At 40.2% G+C, this 26993-nt stretch overlaps 1 protein-coding gene across 5 annotated transcripts in view; it reads right to left on the bottom strand.

The window, feature by feature from the left end:
* Positions 1-26993, bottom strand: part of PDE7B (phosphodiesterase 7B) — a 190065-nt gene continuing 163072 nt past the window's right edge. For all 5 annotated transcript variants that reach the window (XM_065057120.1, XM_021297125.2, XM_005509406.3 and 2 more), the window contains 10 exons: positions 25253-25404; positions 23937-24000; positions 22219-22314; positions 20422-20522; positions 18835-18966; positions 12502-12593; positions 11337-11481; positions 9245-9341; positions 5100-5180; positions 1-4545 (listed from right to left, as the gene is read on the bottom strand). In XM_065057120.1, the coding sequence (XP_064913192.1) occupies positions 4328-4545; positions 5100-5180; positions 9245-9341; positions 11337-11481; positions 12502-12593; positions 18835-18966; positions 20422-20522; positions 22219-22314; positions 23937-24000; positions 25253-25404 (1178 nt within the window). In that variant the 3' untranslated portion in view covers positions 1-4327. The remainder of the gene's footprint in view (positions 4546-5099; positions 5181-9244; positions 9342-11336; positions 11482-12501; positions 12594-18834; positions 18967-20421; positions 20523-22218; positions 22315-23936; positions 24001-25252; positions 25405-26993) is intronic.

Raw genomic sequence — 26993 nt, 5'->3', positions numbered from 1 at the left:
TTTGGACACTTCATTTTAATTTTTTAATTTTTTTATTAGTTGTCATTCTTTGACATGATGAATACTTACAGCAGTATGTTAAAAAAGATACAGTTAAGTCTCTTGGCATTACTGCATAGCAGTCACAGCATTTTCACACAACCTAGTGCTTCCTTTCAGAATGATGCATATGGCATATATACGCACATATGGGGGCTGATTCTTGGTCCCGGTGAAGTTGGTGGGACCAGTGTTTGGCCCATAGAGTTGTATAAGATATATGAATATGTATATATAAAATGCTTTACAATAAACATGACATATACAATCTTGAATTCAAAGATAAGCAGAATATATTTTACATCCAAGTCAAACTTATGCTCTGCACTTAAAGTTTATGTACCTAAAATACTGAATGGATTATAGAAACAAACTATAGAATAGTAATTTGCACCAATCAAAGTAATTTGCATACATATTCATGGCATGAGCTTGCCTTGGGTTTTTGTTTGTGTTTTCAGGTGGCTTTTTTTGGATCTTAATTCAAATTTAAGTATTGTTTTTCTTCTTTTTGTGGGCCATGAGAGGGGATGGTGGCAGTGGCATCAGGAGGCAGATGGGAGTACATTATGGACAACTCAGCTGAGTGACTTAAAATAGAAGGCTATGAATCATGGCTGGTACCCTGACTGGTACCTGAAAATAACATTATGACTACTTGAGTGTTTCTCCTTTCCCAGGATAGTCCATTTGGAAGGGCTGGTTTGTGTTCTATTTTCTTGGAAACTTTTAATAGAAATTTCAACCAGAGATTGGAAAAGCTGGTGAGATAGCTATGCAGTGTGAAAAACAGGATTAGCTCATTTACTGTGGTAGCAGCCTTCTTACTGATCATTCAGGAGACTTTGATTTTCTTAATGAAAACCAATAGTTTATACAAAAATAAGTGACCCATGTGGTAGATTAGGTTAGATACAACTGCTGATCATGTGGGGTTTCTTTTCCTCCATAGACTCTACTTAATTTCTGCCACTCCTCTCTCTGTTCCTGTTTTTCAAAGGTACACGTTTTCAATAGTCCCTTTTTCCCCGTTTCAGCTGGTGGCTGGAACATTGACCCTTAAAAACCCAAAGGTAAGTAGGAAAAATGCGTATGTATGCATTATTTTAACCAGCCTGAAAGTTTCACTTATCACCACTTTCTTTTATTATTATTGTTATTGTCGTTATTTACATAGAACTTGCCTCTTTGATGGCATGAAATCTGCATTTAAAGAAACTAGAGTTTAGTCAAATGAATTGTATTTGTGGGCCATAAAAGCATTTAAACTCCCGCTTTTAGCAGCTTTCTCCTTCTTTCCTTGTATTAAAATCGTCAATTTTAAAGCTTCAGAATGTTTTAGCCGCACTGGCATAATAAGAAAGAAAAGTCACTTACAACGGCTTTCTGTAAAGTGGCTAACACGTCTGACATGGCAGAAATCTGTATTATCTGTGTAACGTTTTTCTGTGCATCTTGTATTCTGTTGGCATCATGAGGAGAAGCCCCAGTGCAGAAATGTTCTAGACAATACTAAATATGTATCTTAACTGCAATTACTGAGCAGTGGTGCTGTTGGGTTGGCTGTATTGGGTGCAGTTTGGCTTCTTCTATGGGAAATTAAAGGGTAGCATTTTGCATTACAGGCCCCAACGTTTGCCTAGAGCACCTGAGGCAAACCAGCCCCGACCTGAACTTGTGTAAAGGGTTTGGCTTCTGGGTACAGAAGCATTTGTGGAGCCACCCTGAGCCTATATCAAGCATTGTTTCATTAAACAAGGTGACTGAAGTCTAGCAGGTATGTTCAGTGCACCAAAAAACCCCACAACCTGTTCATTTTAAGAGCAGCTTTTCATGGCTGGGAAGTTCTAACTTGGTAAGAGCAAACTTGTAAAGGACTCTGTAGGCTCTGGTTACAGAACAGGTCTTGCTTCTCTTGGTTCTCTTGGCTCCCACCTCCACCATTGGGTGGTTAAAAAGAGATTTACAGTCTGTAGTTAGAAATAATTTTATTCTACTACAACTCTCTCTCTTTGCTTGTGATGGTACTGCTACTATGCGAGTCTCATTTAGAAGAGGAAGAAGAATGTTTTTTGCTGCTTATAGCTTAGGAAATGCTAGAGAAGAAAAACACCATTCTCAGGATGCTTTATGTTCTCACAGTGATTTCCACCTTCCTACTTCACTGGGTTTCAGTCTTTTTCTCTGAAGATACATGTCCAAGGAATTAGTAGAGTAACACATCCTTTACTTTTTATTTTCCTTTAAACATATTAGTCACCATATGAACACGAACACTTTAGCTAATCGAGTCGATATTCCCTGTAACTGAGAAAAATTCTATATCTCCCTTTGCGCTTTTATGAGTAAATATTCTCTTTCTCAAACACCAACTTAAACAGCTCTTTGTTGGCCTCTCCAAGGTATTCACAGCCAAACATGATTATATGGTCATATCTGCTAGTTCTTTTGGAAAATACCTATACCCATTCGATGTACTGGGGGTTTGCAACAACATTATACTTTACCTCAGTCCAATTAATTTTTCTAGGGGCAGAGGAGAAGGGGACAATCACACTGGTGCAATAGAGTAGTGGCAGAGAATACAATCTCATTGAAATGATGGGAACTTAAGTAAAGTTTTATAAAGACTATCCAAACTGAAGTTGTTTACGGCATAGACGAGGCCAGGTATCTTTCACAAACATGAGACAATAGAAAATCCCTCAGCTACTATGAAAAGAGGTTTTTTCTTAATAGCCTGACTACAACACATTTTTTTTTTCCTTCATTGAGTGAGACATCTAAAAGTCAATTGAAGTATTTTTTTCCTAATGAAAAGAAAAATACAAATGTGTTTTGATCCTGGCTAAGGAGGGAATGTGGGGGGAAAGAAATCAGCTACACAGCAACATCACTCAACAAAACAACTGGACTCCAGAACTATTAGAATGCCGAGCTTTGTAGATCACTAAGCTATTTAATAAAAATTCACACACTTGAGTAAATGGTAATCAGGTTGAACTGTCAAATTATGTGGTGTTGCTGTGGGTTTGGTTTGGTTTTGAACTTAAAACTTCAGGTTCTGTGAAGCATTTGCCTAGACTGAATGTGCAAGGTGCCATGGATTAACAACACGGACCCACATGGAATGTGCTTGAAGTTTTCAAGAAGTTATCCTGTCAGACTTAATTCCTTAATGACCTTTGAAACACCTTGGATAGTGGAAAGGCAGTTCAGAATCGTATTTTGTGACTGTATGATTTTGGCAGCTATCAGAAGATGAAGGATGCTAGAAGTTAAGGCTTTTATCCACAAACAATGGTGTATATTAATAAACTCTATACCATATTTACAAATGCTTTCTCTTGTATTAAAACTAACAGTATTCTGTTCACAGTGCCAATGTTTTTACAGGTAGCAATCCCACAGTACTCCAGTATTTTGGCATGGGAATCAGTAGCGCTTTGTATTTACAGAAAATGTACATAAATGAATATAAACATGTTACTTGAAACAGTACTCAAAAGATAGATCTGTTCGTGTTTCAAAGGTTTAGACTGTACAACACCTTCCCTTTCATTTGCGAGGGAATACTGTTCCTTGCAATGAGAAGATACCCATCTTTTATCCAAAGTGGCATAAAAACGATTACCAAAATGCGCCTTGTTACACTGGAGTTGTGTATACGGAGAGTAACTTCAGTCCAGGGTTTATAGATCTGTTGTTTAGTGCACAGAATACAAAAGTTAAAAAGGTTTTTGTTTTAGTTACTAAAATAACCAGACTCTCTCTGCCCTCTGTGAGCGCTGTCTCACTCAGCCACTGTCCTCTGGATGCTGAAGATGCTGGTGGTTTAATGTGTAGCCCAGCTGCCCACCTGGAAAGCGTATGGCGCTCTGGGCTGATACGCGTATGTCACAGTATGACTCGTGGTAAATGGATATATAACCAGGAGTGCCTCTCTCTCCTCTGTTCTCTCGGGAATCTCCCCTGCTCCCTGGCAGCCAAAACCGGCCCAGCTTCAGTACTGCTGGCTGGGACTCTGCGTCCAGGCAGTTCATGGCCAGAAGTGACAAATGGCGTCAGGCATGTGCAGAACAAAGAGAGGGGAGACGGGCGTGAAGCAGATCCGGAAAGAAACCCAGCAGACCCGCGGGCTTCTTCGCGAGGACCCTTACAGCTTCTGCTTTGCCATTTCCCCCCTTTTCACAGTCTTGACAACAGGCTCCTCGCTCCCCGGGATTTTGTTTGCTGCTGTGATCGAGACAGAGATAGCAGTGCTATAAGGAAAAGTGCAAAGCTGCCACTAAGGAGTCTCTTCTTCATTATAAGTCTGTTCTTGGCTGCCAGTCACTTGACCTGAGTGGTCATTGCTCCTACTACTGCTGTGTTGCTTGTGGAGCAAACTCCTCCACTTGGCCTTGTTCCTCCTGAGATGGTTTAGCATATTTTCAGATAGAGGAGTATCGCCTGTAAACTGGGCCCACCTCTCAAAGAGCGGCTCTACGATGTACGTCATGAACCCTGCGGAAACACACAAAGGACAGCAGGTGAGGAACAAATTCATTCCAGGAGCGCACTGCCCCAGCGTGCCTTGAGAGAATGCAGCAATTTGAGTGGCAAAAGCCCTGATGAGAAGTAACAGCAATGCCTCAAGCAGCCATCAACTCCTTTTGAAATGCACAGCTTTTCACTAGTGTACGTGACGAGATGTGGCTCTGTCTGTATGCCTAACAGTAAAACCTGTAAGAGACAGCATCCTTCCCTGATGAGATTTCAGACTAGAAAGTAACTGGTGTGTAATCACACGTGTTGGCTGCAATTTTTCTCCACAGATATGAAAATTACCCCTTTTTTCTCTATGCAATGACTCCTCTGTCTTTCTATTGAATGTATGGCTTGGATGGTTTTCTTTTTGAACATTTTAATTTAGAATGTGAATGGTGACTCTTATGACCCCTATCATTCTTATTGTTAAACCAACTAGAATGGGGGGTGAGGGGGTAGAAAAGAGAAAAGTTTCTCTTTGTGCCATACTGAGATCAACATGGTGAGAAGAGAATGAAACTCATACTTACCAATCTGTATGCTTGGTATTGTATCCTTCTGTTGATTACAAAGGGGGCTTATTTCCAGTTCAAATTTTTGTTCCAGGTCACCTGAAAAAAAAGAAAATAAAATAATTTGCTGCCACTTAATTCTTCTCATTCTTCTCTCCATACCTACGCCAGCCCCTTACAGTGACTGCAACTGTGTGGATCTGAGCAGATGGACTCTTGCACCAATGACGACCACGTTAAATGTCTAAATACCTTCATCTTTTGAACTCTTTCTTTTCTTTTAGGTATCAGGGACACTGATTATGCATACAAAGAAAATCTAAGGAAAGGTGACTTTGGAATGTATATTAAATCTGAGCACTTCCATGTTCTGAGCACCTTAATTTTTAAAATAGCTTCTCTCACATGAAAACTTTTAAGACATTCTAGTTCATCTACTCACTGTTCAAATGTTTTCCACGGGAAAACTGCAGAATATACATTTTAGCAGAAATGTATCATCATCTCCATTAGCACTGTAGTGTGAGTTGCTCCTGTCTGCTTGTGGAAATTGCTGTTAAAGGGCAGTGTGATGGAACCTGGCAAGTTGGCAGATGTGTCTGCACTAAAAAAACTAATAAAGGCCAGGGCGTGGGCTTGGGCAACGCAGGTTCATGTGTCAAGAGCTATGGAGTTCAAGTTATAAATGTGGAAAAAGGCAGAAATTAAGTTTGTCTTCTAATTGTGGTGTAGCTGGCATTAGGGCTACGCCTGTGCTTCTGCGCTGAAGTTAAATCACTAACTCCCCGGGTGGTCTGGGAAGTCCCCAGAATCATCTGCACAGGAAAGACAAGGCAGCAGACAGACCTGGAACAAAGAGATTGACCAAACTCCTGGTCATCTTCGCAGCACCGTATTTCACTAAGTGGAACAAGAGGTCTGCAGGTGCAAATCTGGGATGGCCCTGAAGGCTCCTACAGGCAGTTCCTGCTGTGACTGGCCCTGGGGTCTGTTTCAAGTTGTTGAAGAACAGCCTGAGTGGAGGATCTGCTCACTCCGGATGCCACCTCAGACTGATCCTGCTGCAGAATTGACTAAATTTGGCATCGAGATGATGCTTATGAACAGTCAGTGGAAACAACTGATGCGGAAATAGTCATGCAAGACAGTCTTCTGTACACAGGTAAGACAGTTAGGAGATGGTTTTATGTAGTTGAAGAAGATCAATAGCAATGATCATGCATATGCTGGAGTGGTCACAGCGGGCCACAGGCCAGCTGGATATAAGAATTCAGCAGAAAACCAGGTCAGGAAGTCTCAGCAGCGCCCTGTCCTGCTGGAGAGGTTGCATGTCCCCGTGCAATCAGTGTGAAGGTGGTGGTTTTCTTTTTGTTTTGTTTGTTTTTTAAACAAGCACTCCGTGAGTGCAATGCATTCATCCTTGTGATTGTTCTCCTTCTCCGAGGCACTGCCAGGGTACAGTGCTGGTCACTGCATGAGGTGCAGGCCCTTTCCTGTCTACAGTACTGGAGGGAAGGGAGACAAGCTGTGTGCCCGCCAAGCTGCACACTTGCCCTCAGGCAATAAAACTTCGTATATTTGATTTGCTAATAAGGATGCAGTGAGGGGTGGTTAGAAGAAACATTCCCATAAGAAAGACTGACCTGCTAGATCAGACAAAATGTTGTTTTCAAACCAAAAAGAAACATTTTGCTTTAAATCCACTGCTTTTGTTTAAAAGCTTTTTTCCCCACTAATAGACAGTTTTGACTTAAATGCTATTGTGTCACTCAGGCTCTGTAGCCCCATATAAAATACTCTGTGCATTTTTAAGCTTTGCTTTTCTTCTATCTGCAGCTTGCAATTGCTTCTTAAATGCAAGTGAGGGGAATATTTTCAGTTTTAATTAGATATTAGAAAATACCAGGGAATTATTTTTAGCTTCACAAACAACCAAAAGGAACAATTCAGCAAAGCTGAGACAAAATAACAGTTTACTATGTGTTCAAATGTGTGATTTGCCTATTCTCTTCTTCCCCTCTATCCCCTCCCAAAATCTTTGATCAAAAAACGAATGTCTGTCTCCAGTGATGTCCTCTCTACAGGTATCCCTGATGGAAAATGGTTGACCTTCCTGGCTTGAAATGTATCAACATGTTTCTAATCTCTGACAAGTCATCTAATTCACAAAAATAAGATTTTCCTTTGCACAGTACGAACTTAAATGATGGTCAATTTTCACGTTTCAAGTTGTTATAAAAGTAACTGCATGAATTAGTTGCTGAGAACCCACATGCTGGGGAATTGCTTCTAAGCAATTCTAAAATGTCTCCAGAGAAACTGATCATTAATGTTGCTTAAACATTAGCCATTTTCTTGAAACTCATTTCTTGAAACTCATTTCTTGCCAGTTCCAGTTTCATGTAAACAAATCAAGTTGTATTATTTACCCTGTATTCCTCTTTGACTTTTAAAATGCTCATCTGAGAACAAGTTGAAGTTTTTTCTAGGAAAGGGTCATGTTAGGAGCTGCAGGTACTCCCTGAAACGTACCTGAGTTGTATATTTTATTTGCTAACAGATGTAGTGTAGTTGCACCAGATGACTGGAAGATCTGAGTTTATTAAAATGGCATTAGAAACACTTGGTACAAACATTCTTAAACTTTGTATCCATTACAGGAGGACTATTAAACACGGCACTAATTCTGATATTATTTATCGGCCTCATGTATAGTAAAAAATTAAACCATAAACCTATGGTTTTCAAATGCTAACCTTAGCGACAAAAAATATGTTCAAGCCTCAGAACCATATGTAAGAAAGTAGAAAGGTCTGTAATAACATTCTTAAGTGATAATAGTATCTAAATACATGGCAGTTAATATCATCTTTTTCTATCACTTACCAGGACTATACAGCCATCAGTGACAGTCAGACCAGTGTCTGTACATTCTCCCACATGAAATTCTCTTTTTCTCCCTGTTACGCTTCTAACTGGTCTCATATGCTCCAGTGTCCCCTTTCAGAAGTATATTTTAGATGTTATATTAATAATTTTTGAGTCTTGGGGAAAAACCTTACGTTTGTAAGAGCTGAGAGCACTGTCTGTCTCAGCATAGTCCCTCAGTACACTAAAGGTGAGCTATCACTCAACTGGGGCCCCGTCCTCATGTGTTGAATACTGATTCTGCCTTGACTATACATCTAACCTAAACCTGCATCTGACAAGTTGGTTATGTTGCTTCAAAACCATCAAAAACATTTCACCAGCTTAAGCTGACAGTGGGTGGGAATTAATTAACCTGCTGACCTATTTGTCCTCATTTGTTAATGCTATGGACTAACTGTACTAGGTACCAGCTCGAATGTGGCTTAATTTTGTAGTGCAGAATTTTAAATGGATTGAGAGCTTCCTTGTGTGCTCTTCCAGTGTTTATACCACTTGCCTTCAGCTCTTGGGATGCTCCGAACAAAGAATGTAGCAGTGATTAAACTCTGCTGCACCCTGTGTTGTAGCACAGCACGACCTTGCCTATGCAGATAGAGCCAAATGGTGTAATTACTGTGTTTAAAAAACCCTGCCTGACTGCACTCTCTGCAGGGGTTTGAAAACATTTGCAATAGGTCCTAAGCTGAGCTTTGGATTGCCTACTTTGGCCCTTTCAACAGTATTAGAAGAGCTTGGCGTGCTGAGAACTGCATTTGAACCCTTTCTCTGCATTTGTAGGCAGAAGAATGTGTCATATTTGGGAAACAGCAAGGGTAAGGCTCCCATCAGAGTTGTTGTGGGAGTGTGAAAAGTGAGATAAAACACAGTGGAGGGCGGTAGGATTTTGGTGCAGTGTAGAGCTGGCACTGTTCCAGCTCAGAAGAGCTAATGGTGACTGGAGGGTTCTCATAGAAGAATCCAGCCATGGGCTCTCCAGCTGAATTCAAGCGCTGAGGCACAGCAGAACCCTCCCTCCTGCCTGACGCTGCTACAGGAGCAGCGAGGGCAAAAAAACCCACTTGCAGCTCTTCTATCCCTTCCTTTTCAAATGAGACAGAGCATCTCTTCAACAGCTTGTCTTTGAGGGACATTTCAAGGTAAAGCGCGCAGGCTGAACACTACCTCTGTCTCACTACACAAAAAGCCTGGAAAGCCAAGGTGAAAGGGGACCGGCTGCACATGACGGGGCTGACCTTGTCGGTAAAACTCCTCGCAGACCCGCTCACTCCACTGTTTGCTCAGGTCCCAGAGCCGGCAAGGGTTGCAAATGTCAGCACACTTGAGTGCAATCTGAAAGGGAAGAAGAAAAGCAGCAGTGAGAAAAGAAATTACTGTCTAGCAGTGCTTCAGCAACAAATCTGCAGGCCTCACCAGCAACGTTGGGATGGGTTAAGATCACGTTTTAGAGAGCCAGCCTCACCCAAATATGCCTTTTGAGGAAAGAACATTCATTTAAGCTGCAAACAAAACTTTCATTCAGCCCTCCGCGTTACCGTAGTGAGAACAAGAGGAGGGCCAAATTCCAAGGCTGCAAAGTCTTTTTGGATACTCCTTGCAAGCAATAAGCCAACAAAAGCCTCAGGCTGGCTCCTGCTGACTGCCTGGCTCAGCATCCATGGCTGATGACAAGGAAGAGCCAAACTGGTGTAGGACTATTTGGGCATCATTTCTCTGTGGTCTCAGTGAGTGAACTCGCATCTCTCTTCAGCTACACTTCATCTTAATGTCTGCAGATTTCTGTTTACAAAGCTAAGCACAGGGCTCTCCACGTTGCCCCGGCTTGGTTTCACTTAGTTAACTAGTACTTTTAAGTGTTTTGCAGGGGAATGAGTACAGGAGGGCAAGATGTTTTTAAAATCAAGTAACTGCTTCAGAAAAGTAAATGATATAGTGGCCTATCTGCCTTACTGCCTTGGAACAAGATGTCATGTGCCTCGTTTCTTCACAGATTGAACAGAGTCAGTTAGCCTGACACGGGTCAGAAATCATTCTGGCACCCGGGAGGAAAACAGAAATATTTCCTGTATAAAGTCAGACTGATGGACTGGAGGAGGGAAGTCTCCAAGTCACTTTTCTCTCTGGATTAAATTGATTAGTCTTAATGTTACTGTCCATTACAAGGACTTTTCAAACATTCTTTAACTTATCCTGATCAATCATGATTTCTTCATTTTTTTTTGTTCTTCTTCCACAGCTAATCCACCAGGTAAGTAAATCTCGCCATGTCTGTGCCCTAGCTCCTATCTTTAAGAAACCACATAATAAACTTTTTGCCATAGTTGAAATCTGTAATTCCTGTGCTTTTGGCATTTGCACAACCTTCTTGCCTGATCTGTCCAGAAATATGATAAACCCATTACCCTGCCCTGCATGGTCCATGCAGGAATCTGACAGAAGACTGTGTTTGATGGAGGGCAGACGCACAGGTTACTACATTTCCCACACTATTGGAGGGGGAAGAATTAACAAAACAGCACTTCTTTCCTTGCAACTTCCACCTTTCCCATAACCTCGACAAAGTGATAACATGAAGATGTTTGTTTTATTAATGATGACAATTACTTAAACTCCATTATGTATTTAAGAGCAAAATAGATGTCATTTCTCCAGAGAAGCATGTACATATTGAGCTACTTTAATCACAATAAAGCTTTAATAGGTAGAGGTTTATTCTGAAGAGCCTGTTAACAACTGCAGCTTAGGTGGAAGAACCAGTTTGAGTCTATTTGGTTTTAAAATGAAGCACGGTTTCTTCCTCAGCTGGGCAGATCCAACAAAGAAGCACCTGCTGCCATGGCAACAGCTGTCTCCGCAGAGGCAGTTTCTGAACATCCATCACAGGAATGGGACTCGGGCACCCAATGTCAGGCTGTCTTGGAAAGAACACTGACAAGGGCACTATCCCGCACGGTGCGGGAAATAACACGGGTGAAGTGACATTTGCCAGAAGAGAAAATATAATTGAAGCATCACCTGGCAAGACAAGCAGTGGTCTGGAAATAAAATAATTAATAGCTTATCTTATTTTCTCAGCATTTGAGACTTGCCTGTATCTGTTGCATTCACAGCTTTTTAACTCAAGGAAATTACATAAGGAAATACTGGAGGCACCTTACGCTTGCCTGACATGCCAGGCGGCTGAAGGAAAGTGTTTATGGTGGTAGGTAAGGAGGCGCTGATGTCCAGACACGCTATCATATGCTATTCTAACATATACTAAGAAATACTGTGACTTTTTGAAAAACGAATAAAAACCAGACATGAAAAAACATTTTTTCAAGTTACCTGAAGCATAAAATGTCTGTCTTGTGCATCCTCCAGCCTCAAATCCTGATTGTCAAGGTGAGATTTCAGACGGATCAGAAACTCGTTCTGTCTGTTGATGTCTGTTGCCAAGATCAGGGAGCCCAACTGCTGCTCAATGTCTTGTCTGCAATTAAGGAAAATAAACCCCTTCAATCATGGAACTGTTGAACATTAATAGCTCAAAACAACCTGCTATGGATCATAGCTAGCACAAAGCTTCCTCTGGCTTTATGGATCCAGTCCGGTCTGTTTGGTCAGTCTCTGCTGGGGTTTGCAAGGTACAACTGTTCTACCTGCCTAAATGGGTTCATGAGGAATAGAAAACGTAGAAGAAAAATGCTTGTTGGCATAGATGCTCTTAAAGCTTCTGAAAAGTGCTAAAAAGGTAAAAATCTCCCAAAACAACAGCACTGATGCATCTAGAGAAATGCTCACATCTTACTTCAACTGCTCAGAGCTGGGTGCTCAATAGAACAACTTTAAAGTTGCATTTGAAGCTGTAAAGGACTGAAGTCATTTGAAGCTTAGTACTTCCAGGTAATTTGTTTATATTCTTCATAAGGTCACCTCTAACTAAAATTTAGTATTACAGACTGTTCATTTGCTCAACCTCCATTCCTTGATGGAAGTAACACTGCACAAAACCATCAGGTAAAAAGGCAGCATCAACTTTGCCAAGGTGCTCCTGTTGCTGTTTGTTGTTTTTTTTTTTCTTTACCCAAAAAGACAGTGAAGACTAAACCACACCTTCTCAGGCAGGTGTGGAAGACACAAGCACTCTTGATGCTACTCCACCAACTCCTTCATTTTTCTAGTTCATGTTTTTTAATCACTAAATCTTTCCGTATTTGGTTGGTGTTATGTAAAATGAAAAATGCCAGCAATGGATCTGAAAAGGTCCATTCCTGCTGGGACTCCCAGTGATCCTGGTGCTGGCAGTGGCCATTCCTGTGCTGCAGAAGTAGCAAAGTCTTAGAAAATACTTCTGCTGTATAACTTTGTCTGGTCATTTCATACAGGCACCAAGAGAGCGCAGGAAGGTCAGCCTACTCTGAAGCCTGGGCCTTTCTCAGCATCATTTTATGAGGAGTGAAGGAACCCATGGCCTAGTTTGAGGGATGCATTTCCTCCAGCAGATACTTACGTCACCTCCTTGGGCAGATGGGCGAGGAGCCGTGACTCTCGAAGCATGCCTATCGTAGATCGCCAGTGATGATTTTCTAGCACTGAAACATTCTAGGGAGAAATAAAAGGAATAAATTCAAGGATTAAGCAGGCATCCACTGTACAGATACACATTTGCCGTATTAAATGATGCTTTGAGCTAGTTGGAAGTGCTGCAAAATGAGCCTGAAATGTGTGCTTTCTCGCCACCTTTTGGATCTGAGGAATTGGTTTGGATTTCTAGAATTAAGGGCCGTGTGCTTCTAAGTTTCCCAGCTAAGGTCAGCCCTAGAGTCCTGTTGTTCTACAGTGTGAGTCCTGCTGTGAACAGAGGAGCTAATCTCATCTGAGTGGGAGGTAGCTTGCATTCTAACAGATTTATTAACAAATAAATTAAAGCATGAGTGCAAAATCATATTTTTACCTCCTACTGATCTCAGGTTGACTTCTCAGCTTCTACAGTTTAAATGCAGAGCTGACAAGAAAAAGAAAACTAAACTGCCAAATTTCCATTGGAGTTGGGGAGCTGGAAGCTGCCTGCAGCTGCTCGGTGAAAGCGAAGGAGTATCAGTGTCACGGAGCATCTGCAGGCTTCAGCAACTTAGTCTGCAAAAAATTTTGAGTCCTTTTGGTTTGTTTGCTTTCAACTAAGCAGAACCAAAGTTAGGTCAGAAAAAATTCCTGGGGAACAGAAATCCAGCTTTATCGGTTGTCTGTGAACTACAACAAATGGCGTATCTTGTGTCCAGTGACTTCATATTACTATCCTAACACACAATGCATTTGCCCATCATCACTCTTTTAGTTCACAAACTACTTTCTACCACTGAAGAACTCAGAAATCTCACTTGTTCGGAAACCTCCAACACAGTTCTTGTAGTTCACAAAAACCTCTGCTTGCTGCAGAGAAGCAGCTCAGCAGAGCAGCCCTCCAGAGAATGGCACAGCCCTCAGTTATCCACAACAACATGCACAATCTGAATGAGACAACTGTCACATAGCCATAGGGACACTCCGAGGAGTTCTGGCATTTGACCCCTGTTTTGGGCAGTTTATAGCTTTTGCCATAAATGAGCACCAGATTAAAAAAAGCCCCAAACACAACTAGGCGGCAGAGCAGAGCAAGGACTCTACCCCATCGCTGCCAACTGGGAAACTAGAGTCAGAGTCCCTCTCCCTGGCCACTGTTGACCTTTGGCTCCCTCTGCACAGCCCCACAGCTCAAGGTGCAGCTGCATCGGTGCTGCCTTTCCTGCTGGACGTCAGGCACACTTCTCCAAAAGGGGCTGAATAGTATTTTCTCCTTAAGGCTTCCTTATCCTCCTTTGTAATCCCGTCATATCTAATGACCTGAAACACTAAACATTGCCAGTAACCAAAATCCAATTTGCATTTTGATCATCTTGTCAGTATTTTTCTTGAAATTTTGTGCTCAAAGTTAGTGCAAAGGTGAGAGTGCAAATTTGATTTATTTCCCATTACAGTATCTTCTGCAATATGTTCTGTTGCTTTTGAATTCACACAATTGCTGATAATTATGTGAATTGTTGTTGTTGTTTTTTGTTGTGTTTTTTTTTTCCTCCCTTTTCCCTTCCCTCTAATAGAAATCACTGATACTTGTAGAAAACAAACCAAACCAAACCAAAACCAACCTCAAAACTTTCCAACCATGCAAAGACTAAGTCCTTTTTCTTGGAAGAGTTGACAGACTTAGAACTCAGGATCAGCTATGCAATCTCAAAAGTACTTGAGACAGCAATTCTCTTCATGAGCCAACTTAAATACCCCCCTTCTCCTTTTGCCTAAATACCTCAGGATGGACTTTTGCAGCTCTGCACTCTGACCAAGAAAAATAAGGGAATGTAATAGGACATTTTTTTTTTTTTTTTCCTTTTTTCACCTCCCTCATCTCAGAGCTGAATCCTGGTCCCAACAGCCACCCCAAGTCCACAGGCTGCCATCTTCCTATCCTAAGGTAAATTACACAAATCCTGCCTGACTGTCACCTTTGGCTTTTGGCACGCTCACACTCATTTAAGACGGTGCCTGTGTGCACAGTTGCTGCAGCCCTGCTCTGTTCTTAGGGACCTAGTTTAGAGGTGGACTTGGAAGTGCCAGGTTAATGGTTGGACTTGATCTTAAAGGTCTTTTCCAAACGAAATGATTCTATGACTGCACTCTTGAAACATCCTGACTGAAGAGATCCCCCCCGGAGCACTCCATGCCCCCACATCCCTTCTGGCATGACAGCGTTACTTGCTGGGATGAGCTGCTTCAGCAGCACCTTCCTCAACCGGGGAATTACACTCCATGGATGCAGTTGCTCTTTGCCCACACTGAAGAACAGCCAGAACAGGGCTGAGCATGTAGGTATCCACGAACTTTCTTGCATCCAACTAATAGTTACTCGAAGGAAAAAGCAAACTCGGGTATCCATCCCAGAGTAATTCCACTTCTCTAAGTTTCTGCTCTTTGCCTGCTGCTATAAGGAGAACTTAAACCAAAGCTGCTGCACGGTCTAGTTTCCCACACTCAGAGTACACGGAGGAGGGAAAAGGTCAGGTTAACAAGCGACAACTGAGCATGAAGTCATATGACTTGCCTGTTAAATTCAAGCAGCCAGAACCCCTGAAGCTGCTGCCAACAATTAGTAGAGTCAGCTATTCCACTTCGGAACACTCTACTCCCTTATTAAGACTAATTGCCACGAGCTATCTGATTGCCTGGACTGGTGGGGGAGAGCCCATGTGCTGGCTTGCAGGCTGGGGTTCTCAGCTCTGATCTCCAGAGAGCCTGCTTCCTATAACTTTTGGTTTTATTTTTTAAACCTGCGTAGCACAGGTTTGCTTTACAGGCTGCATGCTAGGAGGCCTCTGTCAAATCTACTGCCTAAAATTAGCGGATTGCTCTGACACAGACTCCAGCTCTGTGAGGAAATGCAAGTATTTTTTTGCTTAGACTATCAGAAAATCTCCAATCTGGGACTTCCCCTGAGCCACTTAAACCACCCACTTGACATATGCATTTGGACAAAAATAATAACTTGAAGAGAGGAAGACTTGCTCTTGACTAGGTGCAGAGAAAACTTCAATTTTAATTCAGTACAGAAGGTGATCTAAATTTCTTTCAACCCAGTCATCTACTTTTAGTCATTGAGCAGTTGGTTTAACTACACAATATTAAATACCTGAAAACAACACTTTAATTAGAAATGGTACTTCTAAGAAAGAGTGCACAGTAGAGCTGCCCAAAACATATTTTTCTAATTCTACTTTATATACATCTATATTAAAGTTGTAAAGTGTTCTTTCATAGGTTTTTGAAACTTGTGCTATAGATGTTATATGTGATCATTCCAGACTTCTAAACTGTTACCCTTCATTTAAAAGCCAGACAAAGACAGATCTCAAGTCTCTATTACTGAAGTTATAAAATATAATTTTATTTATATCAACGCTATTTGTTTTCTTAGGAAATTCATAATTCATTCTCAGTAAAATCCAGCTTCTTTTTTTTTTTTAAAAAAAAAAAAGCATTATGGGCATTATGACTTTTTCTGGTGTTAGTTTTGATGTGGTCTTTTGGATAACTACAAGTTAAGATTGTACCAAGCTGAGCAACCTTGAAACGTACGGTGCTTTCAGTCAAAAGCAGCAGAAATAAAGTTGGATAAGTCAAATGTGTCAACCAGAATTTGAGTTAATTGTGCCTTTTAAGACTACGGTGACCTAATGATTATCTAGCAAGAATGAAACTTTTGTTTTTAGTTTTACTGGCCAATGGATGTTAGAAGTGAAGTCTGCATCACCCCACAAGGAATGCTGTTGTGCTCCTCCTCACAGGAGACTTAAGTGACTGTCAAGTCCCTACTGTCACCTTGTCCTTGTAATGCCAGAGACTGGAATGAGGCCCTTTTACTTTTGTAGAAGATTATGGTGCCTCACGTGTAGTAGACTCTTGTGGAAATTACACTATACATTAAAAAAAATTCTTTGCATCATAAAATATGGATTTAATTTGAAAATAAATATCTAAAGTTCTGAACTCCTTGGTGATGACATTTGATCTTCTTGAAACACGATTCTCCTTCTGAAGCTGTCAAACACTTTCAATCTCTGTCAAATACTGAATGACCTTGTTTGGAAAGCCCTTTCCAGATAATTCGTATGTAAAGTTCTAATTTCAATTTCCAAACAATCAAGAGCAAAGAGATGCCATAAACAGATAACCCTTAGTCTCAGTTACTTCTGTCTCAGTGACAGCTGACTGCCAGCTATGTTAAAAGTTACTTTCATTTGATCATTTTTCTGATAAGGCCCAGCAGTTCTGTGGCTCTGCTACTGAAAAACCAAAAACCCTAGAACTTCTTTGTTTCAGTTTCCTGCACTAAACTTGAGAAAAATATTTTATTTTTTTAAAGACTACTTACTGAACCTAAATTTTTGACTAAAATGTTTTCAGCAAAACATTTTTCCAGCATTGTTATTTTTATTTGCATTCATGTACTGTATACTACTAAAATCTTTGAAAACAATCTGGGATCAATTTCAGATAAAATAATGTAAGTCAAACTTGCCAGTGAATGTCTCTAAACAAGACACTTAAAAATCACATTTGCCGTTGAAAGATTGCATTTTCTGTATTGCCGCTGCCTTTTCTAACCAACATTTGAAAGTATATTCAAGCCCAGTTAGATGAGCAGAAAACCACCTCTCTGAGATACTAATATTTTACTTTAGCTAGATTTCTTTCAGATTAGCCTGAATTTTCAAACTAATTATATATTACTGTTTGCCACTATTAATTTGAGAAGGAGTTGTTTATACCTTTTCACAGGACCAGGGTTTTTGTGGAATGACTCTACCCACTCCAAAGGATCCTGACCATAACCTCCCTTAAGTCCCCTGGCTTTTCTCCATCCCCACTCAGTTGGCCTGACATTTAGAAAAGACTGGAGCAAAAAGCACCAGACATGTATGAGTATGACTTAATAAGCTGCATCAGCTTGTGACGAGGCCACTCACAAAGTTTTAAGTGTCTGAGCATCACTGTGCCCCGTTCCCGTATCTCAGGGCAGGACAGCTGCACCCTTACACAATCCACTTCTTACGGGAAAAACCCAAACGTTGCTTGAGTAAGGGAAAACAAGAGAGAATCTTTTTTCAAGTAGAAAGCACATCACTGCAAGCTCTCCATTTGCTAAGTATATGTAGGAAGGTACATATCTATGAGTGAGTCTTCAGTCAGATTAATTTTTAATTTGGGATATTCTGTTTCTGACACCTTCCTAGAAAGGCTGAAGTTGACTCTCCCAAAGGCTAGGAATCAATACCATCTCCATTTACTAGCCACAAATTACGGTTAGTGCAACCAAAATGATTTATGGCATTGCTCTGGTGCGTATGTGTAAGTATAATGTAAAGAATAGAGAAGCGCATACATAATAATGTATACAAGCATGCAAAAACTATACACGTGGAACCCTTGTAGATAAAATCCAGAGCTACAGTGACTGGCACAGGCCAAAACTACAAATACATTCAAAAAGGACCACAAAAATCAGGGCAGGATGGGCTCATTGATCATTACTGAACAAGAGGTTTTGCAATTTTATTTCAGAAAGTCTTCTATAATACTACTGCTTGCCAGAGATGGGAGGATGTACACCAGGTGAAGGACAACTCTATACTTATCCCAAGCTTATGTTTCACTCTGCGATCTTTTACTGGCTGCTCTTAGAAACAGGATACTAGTCTAGACACCCTATGGCGTGACCTACAGTGGCTGTTTTTAAGTTCTTTCTTTATATCTCTAAGCACATTTGTGTAAATATCTACAATTTTTTCTTTGTTTTCCTCCATCTTCTATTTTTTTTTAATTGCAGTATTCATTAAGTACTTAATTTTACTAGAGCCACATGAAGCAAAACTTTATTTTAATGCAATGCCAATTTAGAACATGCCTGCTGCTTACTTGCTCACTGAAGGAAGATGAAGTATAAACTGTCTCGCTGTGATTTTAAATCTCCTACCCAGAGTTCCTTACCCCAGATGATCTACAGCAGAAATAACCCAGGCAATTGTTTTGGCTTAAATGTCCTCAACAAAATCTGACATTTTCACTGTCTTTCTTGTGTATCAGCTTTACTGTAAGAAGAGACACCCAGTGAGCAGCTTAGCTGAAATTGTCCAGACTCTAAAGTGCAGGTTAATTTGATCAATATCCCCATTGCTAGATTTTGGCACTAAAGTTCACTGCAAATTGCTCTCCTTGACACCATTTTACATATTATCAACTTGATGAGCAGTTTTACCTGGTACAGACTGGCAAGGTGGTGTTTAGTTTTGATCAGAAAGGGCTGGTTGACCCCTGGGTGATCCACATCATGAGCCGCAGCAGCTAGCAGTCCAAGCATGACGTCCGACGGGGTGAGGAAGTTGGCAAGCTAAATCACACGTGTTAATCACAACAAGAACAGGAACAGTAAGCACTTTTTTTCTTTTGGCAAATAAAAAAACCAGCTGACATCACAGCACCGCTCAGTTTTGTAGGCACTGGTACACAAACATCAAATACAAAATCAATTTTGTGAGCAACGTTTTCAAGATGCCTATTGAACAAACATCTATAAAGATATCAGACTATATACTCATATTTTATTATAGCTTGTATTTCTTATCTCTTTATCACTCATGACAATATAAGGATTGTTGTTCTAAATGTGCTTGAGCTTACTCTAAAATATTCAGTTTAAAAAAGTAAATAAGTGTACTAGCAGGTTGGCATACATGATAAGAGTTCTGCTTCACACAGTATTTAGTAATATCAGCAATATATCAGGATTCATTTTTCTAGGACAGCCCTGTGCTGTAAAATGCAGTTTATGAACTTTTGAAATTTCAAACTTGGTTGTTAGATATCTCCCTTCAAATATAGGTATTTTATTAGAGAAGATAAATTACCTTTCTTACTTCAGACATGCAAATTTGAAAACTTGCCCAGATTTTTTTATTCTATACAAGTTATCATTCAGAAACAAATTTTGTTATCATTGGAAAAAAAAAATAATTTGAAAGTCTTTGCGTTTTCTGTTTCTGAAAGTGAGGTAGTTATTACAAGCCTGATAGTCTGTACAGGTCTACAAGCTGAAAGAAGCATCCTGAGATGAGAAATGAAGAGCAGTATGGTACAGATTCAGATGCTGGGTGTCCTCTGCACTTCAGGAGGTGGTAATACAGGAAAGCCGGGGCCTGCTCCTGTCCTCACTCACCATTACTATATCCTGATCTACGAATATGTTAATTCTAGCAGAACTGCCTTTTGTTTAAGCCAGGCCAGGAAAGATTAGTTGTATTCTTATGCTGTGGTTCAGCATTACAGGATGACAGTGCCTCCAGCAACCCATACAGCAACATCCCACCCTCTGGTTGCAAGGGGTGGTTGCAGCGCTCAAGGAGCTGCCGCTCGCTCATGCAGGGCAAACCTTTGCAACACACCCTGTCGATGGGACCATTTCCCCCTTTACTGGTGTTGCAGTGCCCAGTTTGGTCTTCTGAAATATTAATGAGAGGTGCTCATGCCCTGAAGGGACAGAGGCATAGGCATGCACTGGCTTCGCCAAGAGGACTGCAGCTGCTGGCAGATGGCTGCTACACATGGTCATGGTAACACTTGCCAATGCTCATAGGGCAGCACTTTGATATGTCACCCGTGTGCTGAGAGAGTGACTCCCATAGCTTGTGTGAAGTGTCTGTACTTGATTCTGCCACTGCCTTGTTGTTGACTTCAAGTACGCTATCATTTTCTGCCACCTACTTTTTCTTTTTTTTTTTTTTTTTTTTCCCAAACCCAGGAAAAAAGATGATCTGAAAGAAACATCAATGTGAAGGGTTGTCATTACCTTGGGCTCCCTCAGATAGCAGTGCATAGCTTGTGTGACATCAGCAGCGTGGACAGCGTTGTGGTACGGGTTTTGGCTATGGTAATCTTCTTGAACCATAACTGGGAACCAAAACAGAAAACAAAGATCCTTTTGTCTCTGAATGCCATGGCCACAAGTGGGAGCTGGATTTAAAATACAATTTGAGGTTTTACAGTCAGCTACCTAAGGAGTTTCTTCAAATACCTGTAGCTTACTTAGACTGGTACTCTTATTGGGATACCTTTAGAGAAAAAATGCATGAAAGGATTTGTGAGTCCCAAAGGGATATACTGAGTCTAGTTCATAAATCAACCCTTTCTTGCCTTAGTGAAGGCTCTCATTCAGGAGTAAAATAAATAAGGAAAAGAGGCAAATTTATCCGCAACAGAGTATAATTATTTACGCTGCTGTCATAGGGGAGTAATATGTCATTAAGGCAGTACCACCTATTTTGCAGTAGCAGGGGGTGAGGCCCTGATATCCTGGCATCATTTAATATTTGAGTGACTAGCAATGGTCAAAGACATCTGTAAGTCCTCCAGACAGAGAATCAAAAGATAAAGCACTGAGATACTCAGGAGCAAAAATCTTCTGTGATAATTTTAGTCGCGTCTATGTGTCCATTTTAAAATACCAGTCCCCCTTGTTTTAGTGTGCGGTACTGGAACTGGTCCAGCTGGAAGACTGCGCAACCACCTTTTAATGCTCAGTTTTCACTTGCACACAAAACCATCGAGGTGTGTGCTTCACACTCATCTGCTCCTTGCAGCAGTGCCTGCACTGTAGGTGGGCTCAGGGCAATACCATGTGAACACTGGAAGCTGCACACGATCTTGCCCAAAGCACTCTCCTAGACATTATCAAATTAACCAAACAGAAAGGTAACGGGCAAATCGCCCATGTCACTAGTCTCCAGCATGGGTAACACCAAAGAAAGCCCCGGCCTTCAGGTTGTTTCCAGCTCCACTAGTGTTTGACATTACAGTGTGTAATCCTTTAAATGCTGAATACCATGAGCTCTAATTATCTGAGTGTCCACTTTGTGGCGGCCACAGGAGTCAGAAATGGCAGGGAGATTTCATCTATCTCCACACCAGAGGAATGCTTTCCAGAAGCGAGAATTATGCAGTCTTAAAGAAGAGACCCTGACTCTGAAACTCCATCTGACAGCCTAACAAACCAGCATTCAGCTGCACTCAAAACATGATGCAAAAAGTAATTGATTTTGGCCAATTTCTTCTTTTGGTTCACTGACAGCATGGGGCTAATATTCCTGCTGGCAGTAACAGCAGCAGGGGCTTTCATCAACACTATTCAGTGCAGACAGCTTGATATAATTTGTTAAATTTTGCACATAAGCTTGTAACTGCCCTGGGTCTCAGCGGTCTATTAGTCACTAAAATAATGACGCTGCACCACAACTGTATTGTGTACAAATAGGTTCTGCAATGTCTGTCTGTGTGGACCTATTTGGGCTGCCACATCTCTGCATGGCACACTTTTTTTTTCTTTAAATTACCAGTGCAATTGTGATACTGGGATGCTTCAGCCCGATGAGGAACCTTCTGAAGTCCCTCCATTGCCTTAACAGCTATTGAATCGAGTACCTAAGTGCCTGTACATTGTGTGCGAATATGCATCACAGAAATGGTTTACTGAAATATTTGCAACAACATCATGATTTTACACAGATATGCAGACCAAGCCACTGACTTTTTTGGTGCTCTACTTAAGCTGTACGCTGCATTTAAAGATGGCTTTGAGGTGAGCACTTACCTAAAAACCTGTGTAACGTAACCATATCTAACTGGAAATGGTGAATAAGTCCATGCACATTGAAGAGGTGACAAAGCAGTGTTACAAGACTGTTTCCTAAAAGCAGAAAGGAACAACTCTTAGATTCCATAATACATAGAGTTAGAAACCAAACAAGGCTAAAAATCTTGGTAGTTTCCTAGCTATTAGTCAGCTCCTACCATATGAGCTTAGGTGGTACTCATATACTCAAAAGTAGCTTATATAAACTACTCCCATATACAATCAAGACTTGATGGTATGCCATTCTTGTGTCTAGATGTGACAAAGTCATATTCACTATGTCAACATGACCTGAAGGGCAAATTGACATGGATTCAACTGGAAATATCTTGATATGTTTATTTGAGAATCACCTCATCTTCATAATCCAGGTCTACTTCCAGAAATTATAGAAGAATGGCTTTTCTGCCATTTCAGCTTGCTATAGTGTACTAATTAATTAATTATCGAGAAATCAACAGTTTGTAATTTATTTTTTTATTTTGCATGTGGCTGTATAAACATGTAATTAACCCATACACCTAGCTCAGCTACAATTGCATCTCACAACGATGACAGAGTCAGGAAAAGAAGAATTGCAGCATTTACAGTCTCAACTTCACTGTAATGTTATGCTGGCCTTAATACGAATTCGATATTGGCAACACTGGCAAAATTGAGCCTACCTAGTATTATAAGATCAAATATACATACACACAGTGTTTTAATAAGTTTGCACTGCATAATTCATCAGTGATGTTCCCAGAAAAGTAGAAAAAAAAACCCCAAATGAACCAACCCATACAACCTATAAACAATGTCTGAAGGGGGACTTTTCTGATCTAATGTAATTCCGGAAAGAAAATAAATATATGTACAGAGAGGACATGGAAACTTATTTGTCCTTGGCTACAGAGCAAGGGTGCAGAAAAGTAATTTAGAAGAATTACGCTTTTGCTCCCCTTGCCATTTGCCATCCTTTCCACTCTTCGCTGCCAGCCATTCAGCTGAATTAACCTCTAAACCAACCTTTTTCTACACCTTCTGCCCCAGCCAAACCTAATTAGATTGGAGGTGAGGAATGAGGAATTTCTTATTCCTAAAAGCAACACAGAAAGGATAAAGCTGCGATCATGACCTTCCTCAGCAGTTCAGATCAAGAGGTACTGCCTAGACACTGGCATGTGTGTGGTGTTACAGACAAAAAGTTTCACAGATTTTTACTAACTTAATGACTTTTCCTTTTTTTTTTACTGCTGAACAGAAACAAGGGTATCTTTGGTTAAAAGAACTCCTCATCTTGACAGAAATGGACTCATTACGGAAGTCTGGATTTCGTGACCTATGGATCTAATAAGGAATGTTTAAAGTACCTTGGAATTTCCCAGATAAAAGAAATTGAAACACCTCAGTGAAACTAATAAGCACATCACAATAAAAAAGCAAAAGGTGACCATGACAAATGTATGAGATTAAATTAATAAAAACCCTATGATTTAAACATAGTATAGTTGGGAACATTCTGTGGAAAGACTGGAAATGTTCGAGGATATGATTCTAAGAGGAGTTAATTGTGTCCCATTTATATTCTGTAATCTTAACTGGAAAAGTTTAGCAATAAATTAATTAGGGATTTTTAGGTTAGTCATATATGAGACATAATTAAAAAAAGAAAACCTTTCTGTTTAATTACTTACCATTTGTCAAGCGGTCAAACAAGAATATGTCAAAATCCCACATTCCCACTTTAGATAGCATATGCTAGAAAGAAACAAATATAGAAAGGCAAATGACTGGTATGGCAAACTGTACAACGGATGTAAATTATCATTCCACATTAATCAATCATGAGATTGCTTGCTGCAGCTTTAAAGTTTTGTTTGGGAAAGCAATAGAGAGGTCTTTGAAGTATCAGACATCAGGAACCAAGTTTAGCTATACTGAATAAAATATCACTTGTACTTTTAACTGATAAGGTTTTGACCTTGGCATTAAAAATACCTTCAAATGGAGCTCAAAACATGGAATAACATAAAACAACACATTATGAAATTATTCCCTTTTACTGCGCAAGTTTTTTGATTGTTCTTTCATGTCCCCAAATCAATTCAGTACAAATTCTCTCAGGTTTTTATCACAATAAAGCACAGTCATAGTTCTCACGGTCAATATGGATTACATTTTGCTAAACAAACCAATACAGAGGAATAGCTTATAAACTCAGATACAGTGCTTCTGTGAAGGCCGCTCAGCCACGTGGAAAAATCCATCCTCACCTCCATATACAGTGTTTTTACATCAGTTCAGTCAAGAGACTGAGCCTGGACTAACTGTTTGACCTACAATGGCACATGTGTGAAAGAAATATGTGTTCACTCTTAGTCTCTATTCAAGCAAGTTCTGGATTCTTAATTACTTTCTAACACCTAGCACAAAATCTTCTCTTGCAGAGATTAAAAAGGGCATATAATCCAAACACCAGTAGTTGTGCAAGTTCTGTTAGAAAATATAATTCAAAGCAAGTATAAGAGATGTAAAGTAAGAGAATTATATTTTTATTTTAATGAAGTTCCTTGCAGTGAATGCTCCCTGTTTCCCAGCCTTTGCCATTATGGAGAGCTGTTGTGGATTGCCTAAGAGCTGTTCCATACCAGCTGAGAGACAGCTGTCTTTTTTCAAGCGGATGAGGTAAATCCTGTATCGAGGCTGCACTTAGTTAAATCAGTAGCTCAGCCAGGGATCCTTCATCCTTTAATAAATCCAGATTATAATTTCAGTTGACAGAATCTAAAAAATGATGAATAGATTTAGACATTTTCGTTTTGCTTTGAGACTAAGCCTTTAAAGCTATAACCATAAAAGAGGAATGGGCAGTCAGTCTGCTGTGAGGCGGGTAAGTAACGTGGGTCATTTAAGCCATACAGCCATACACTCCTTTATCTGAGCACTCAAAGAAAACTGACACTCCCTGGAACATCATTAAAAGAAATGGAGATCTGGAGACACATCTTACCCTTGCCTGCCCAAGGTAGTCCTCATCCAGTAGGTACAGAGAGGCTTGTGGTACAATTCCACGCAGCAACCGGGATGCATGGAAATATCTCTGGAAACTTAACAGTCTTTTAACCTTTTTCTTGGTGCCAATTTCCCCTGAGAGTGTAGTATCTGTGAAAAGCAATCAGTACAGGAACCATGAAACCCAAGATGAAGGATGACAGTCTCAATTATTTCATAAGAGAAATAGCAAAAGCTTAAAAATAGCGATACAAAAATCCTAAAGTTCATGTTTCCTGCCAATCCCCACGAACGAGCGGTAGCCAAACCCCTATACTTCAGGATAATATATTTGTTTATTTCAGAAAGAAAATATGTTCCAGTAATCACAGTACTACTAACACAAGACTTGGGAGATCTGAGTTCAGTACACTGCCTACCACAGGCTTTAATGTGATCCAGGCTAAGCCAGGTGGGTGATATATCACCTAACTGTCTATAGGGAGCCTAAATGATGAGGGTTAGGTATGGGAAAGCTGCTCTTCCTCTTCTGTGCTCCTGTTCTCTGCTTATACAACTGAAAATAGCATTACCTTGCTTTCTCACAGGGGTGTCACTGGAATATATTAAAACTCCATGGCACTAGCACAAAAGGTGATGCTGGATATAAAACCGAAAGTGACACCAAGAGAGACCTCAAAATACAGTTTGAAAGCAGAATGTATGACTCACTTTTGTAAAATATGAGAAAGGAGAAAAAGTAGTAACGATAGGTTAATAATCCCATTGTATTGTATGCTGTCATTCCTGTATAGTAAGGCAAATTAGAAACGAAGAAAATATTTCAGTTCTACTATTAGGAAAGCAGGTATAATCAGTCAATGCATGCATTTCTGGTTACAGAACAGGATATGTTCTTTTCACTAAGTACCAGGATAATTCTAATTCCCTAATGCCATATTAGAAGATTTTCATATAGGTCTAAATGTGACACAAAAGCCCAGGCAGCTTTTATACAGCAATTAAATCAGTAATTAAGTAATTAAATTAGATTGTTAGTAAGAACAAAATGCAGGTTTCTTACAACTGAAAATGACTTAGTTAATTTCATCTGAACTTTTAACAGAACCTCACATACAGTTGTGATGTTTTCATTTTGCAGCCTGGTGTAATTTATGGAAAAGGGAGGACAGAAATTGGACAGTTGTCATAAGGCGGTAAGATTGAATACAGTTTTCTCTGTAAAAGGAATCTTGTATGAAACTGAAAATTAAGTACTCCTTCTAGAGAACAGTTATTAGATAAGAAGCTGCAGAGCAGTTCACTGGATTTCAGGTTTAAATAAAAAGAAAAATATCCATGGACTGAAGATGAATCTCTCTATTCTGCTATTTCTTTTTACGCAAAAGTGCCAAATGTTTGTTTTGCTGTGAAATTAAAATATTACTTTGTATCCTGTTTTTACGAGTATTATTATTCTGAGAGGTTATTCAGGTAAGTCATTATGGTTTTTTTGGATCATAGATTGTTCAGTATTTGATTTCTCCAACAGCAGATGTGTAAGCACCTTCTGCACCAAGTTTCTTCCTTAAGTAATCCAACACCTATTGAGGGACACAAACTCAGTAACAACAACAACCGTACTTATACATAGAGTATCAATGACTAACGTATTTTCTTACACTTGTAAGTCTCAAACTTCTCGTGGGCAGTCCAAAGACTCCACTGAGTTTTATTAAAAGCACAAAATAATTTTATTG

The sequence above is a fragment of the Columba livia genome, chromosome 3, assembly GCF_036013475.1.
Source record: "Columba livia isolate bColLiv1 breed racing homer chromosome 3, bColLiv1.pat.W.v2, whole genome shotgun sequence".
Taxonomy (NCBI): domain Eukaryota; kingdom Metazoa; phylum Chordata; class Aves; order Columbiformes; family Columbidae; genus Columba; species Columba livia.
The sequence above is the reverse complement of the archived record's forward strand: the minus strand, read 5'-3'. Positions and strand labels throughout refer to the sequence as shown.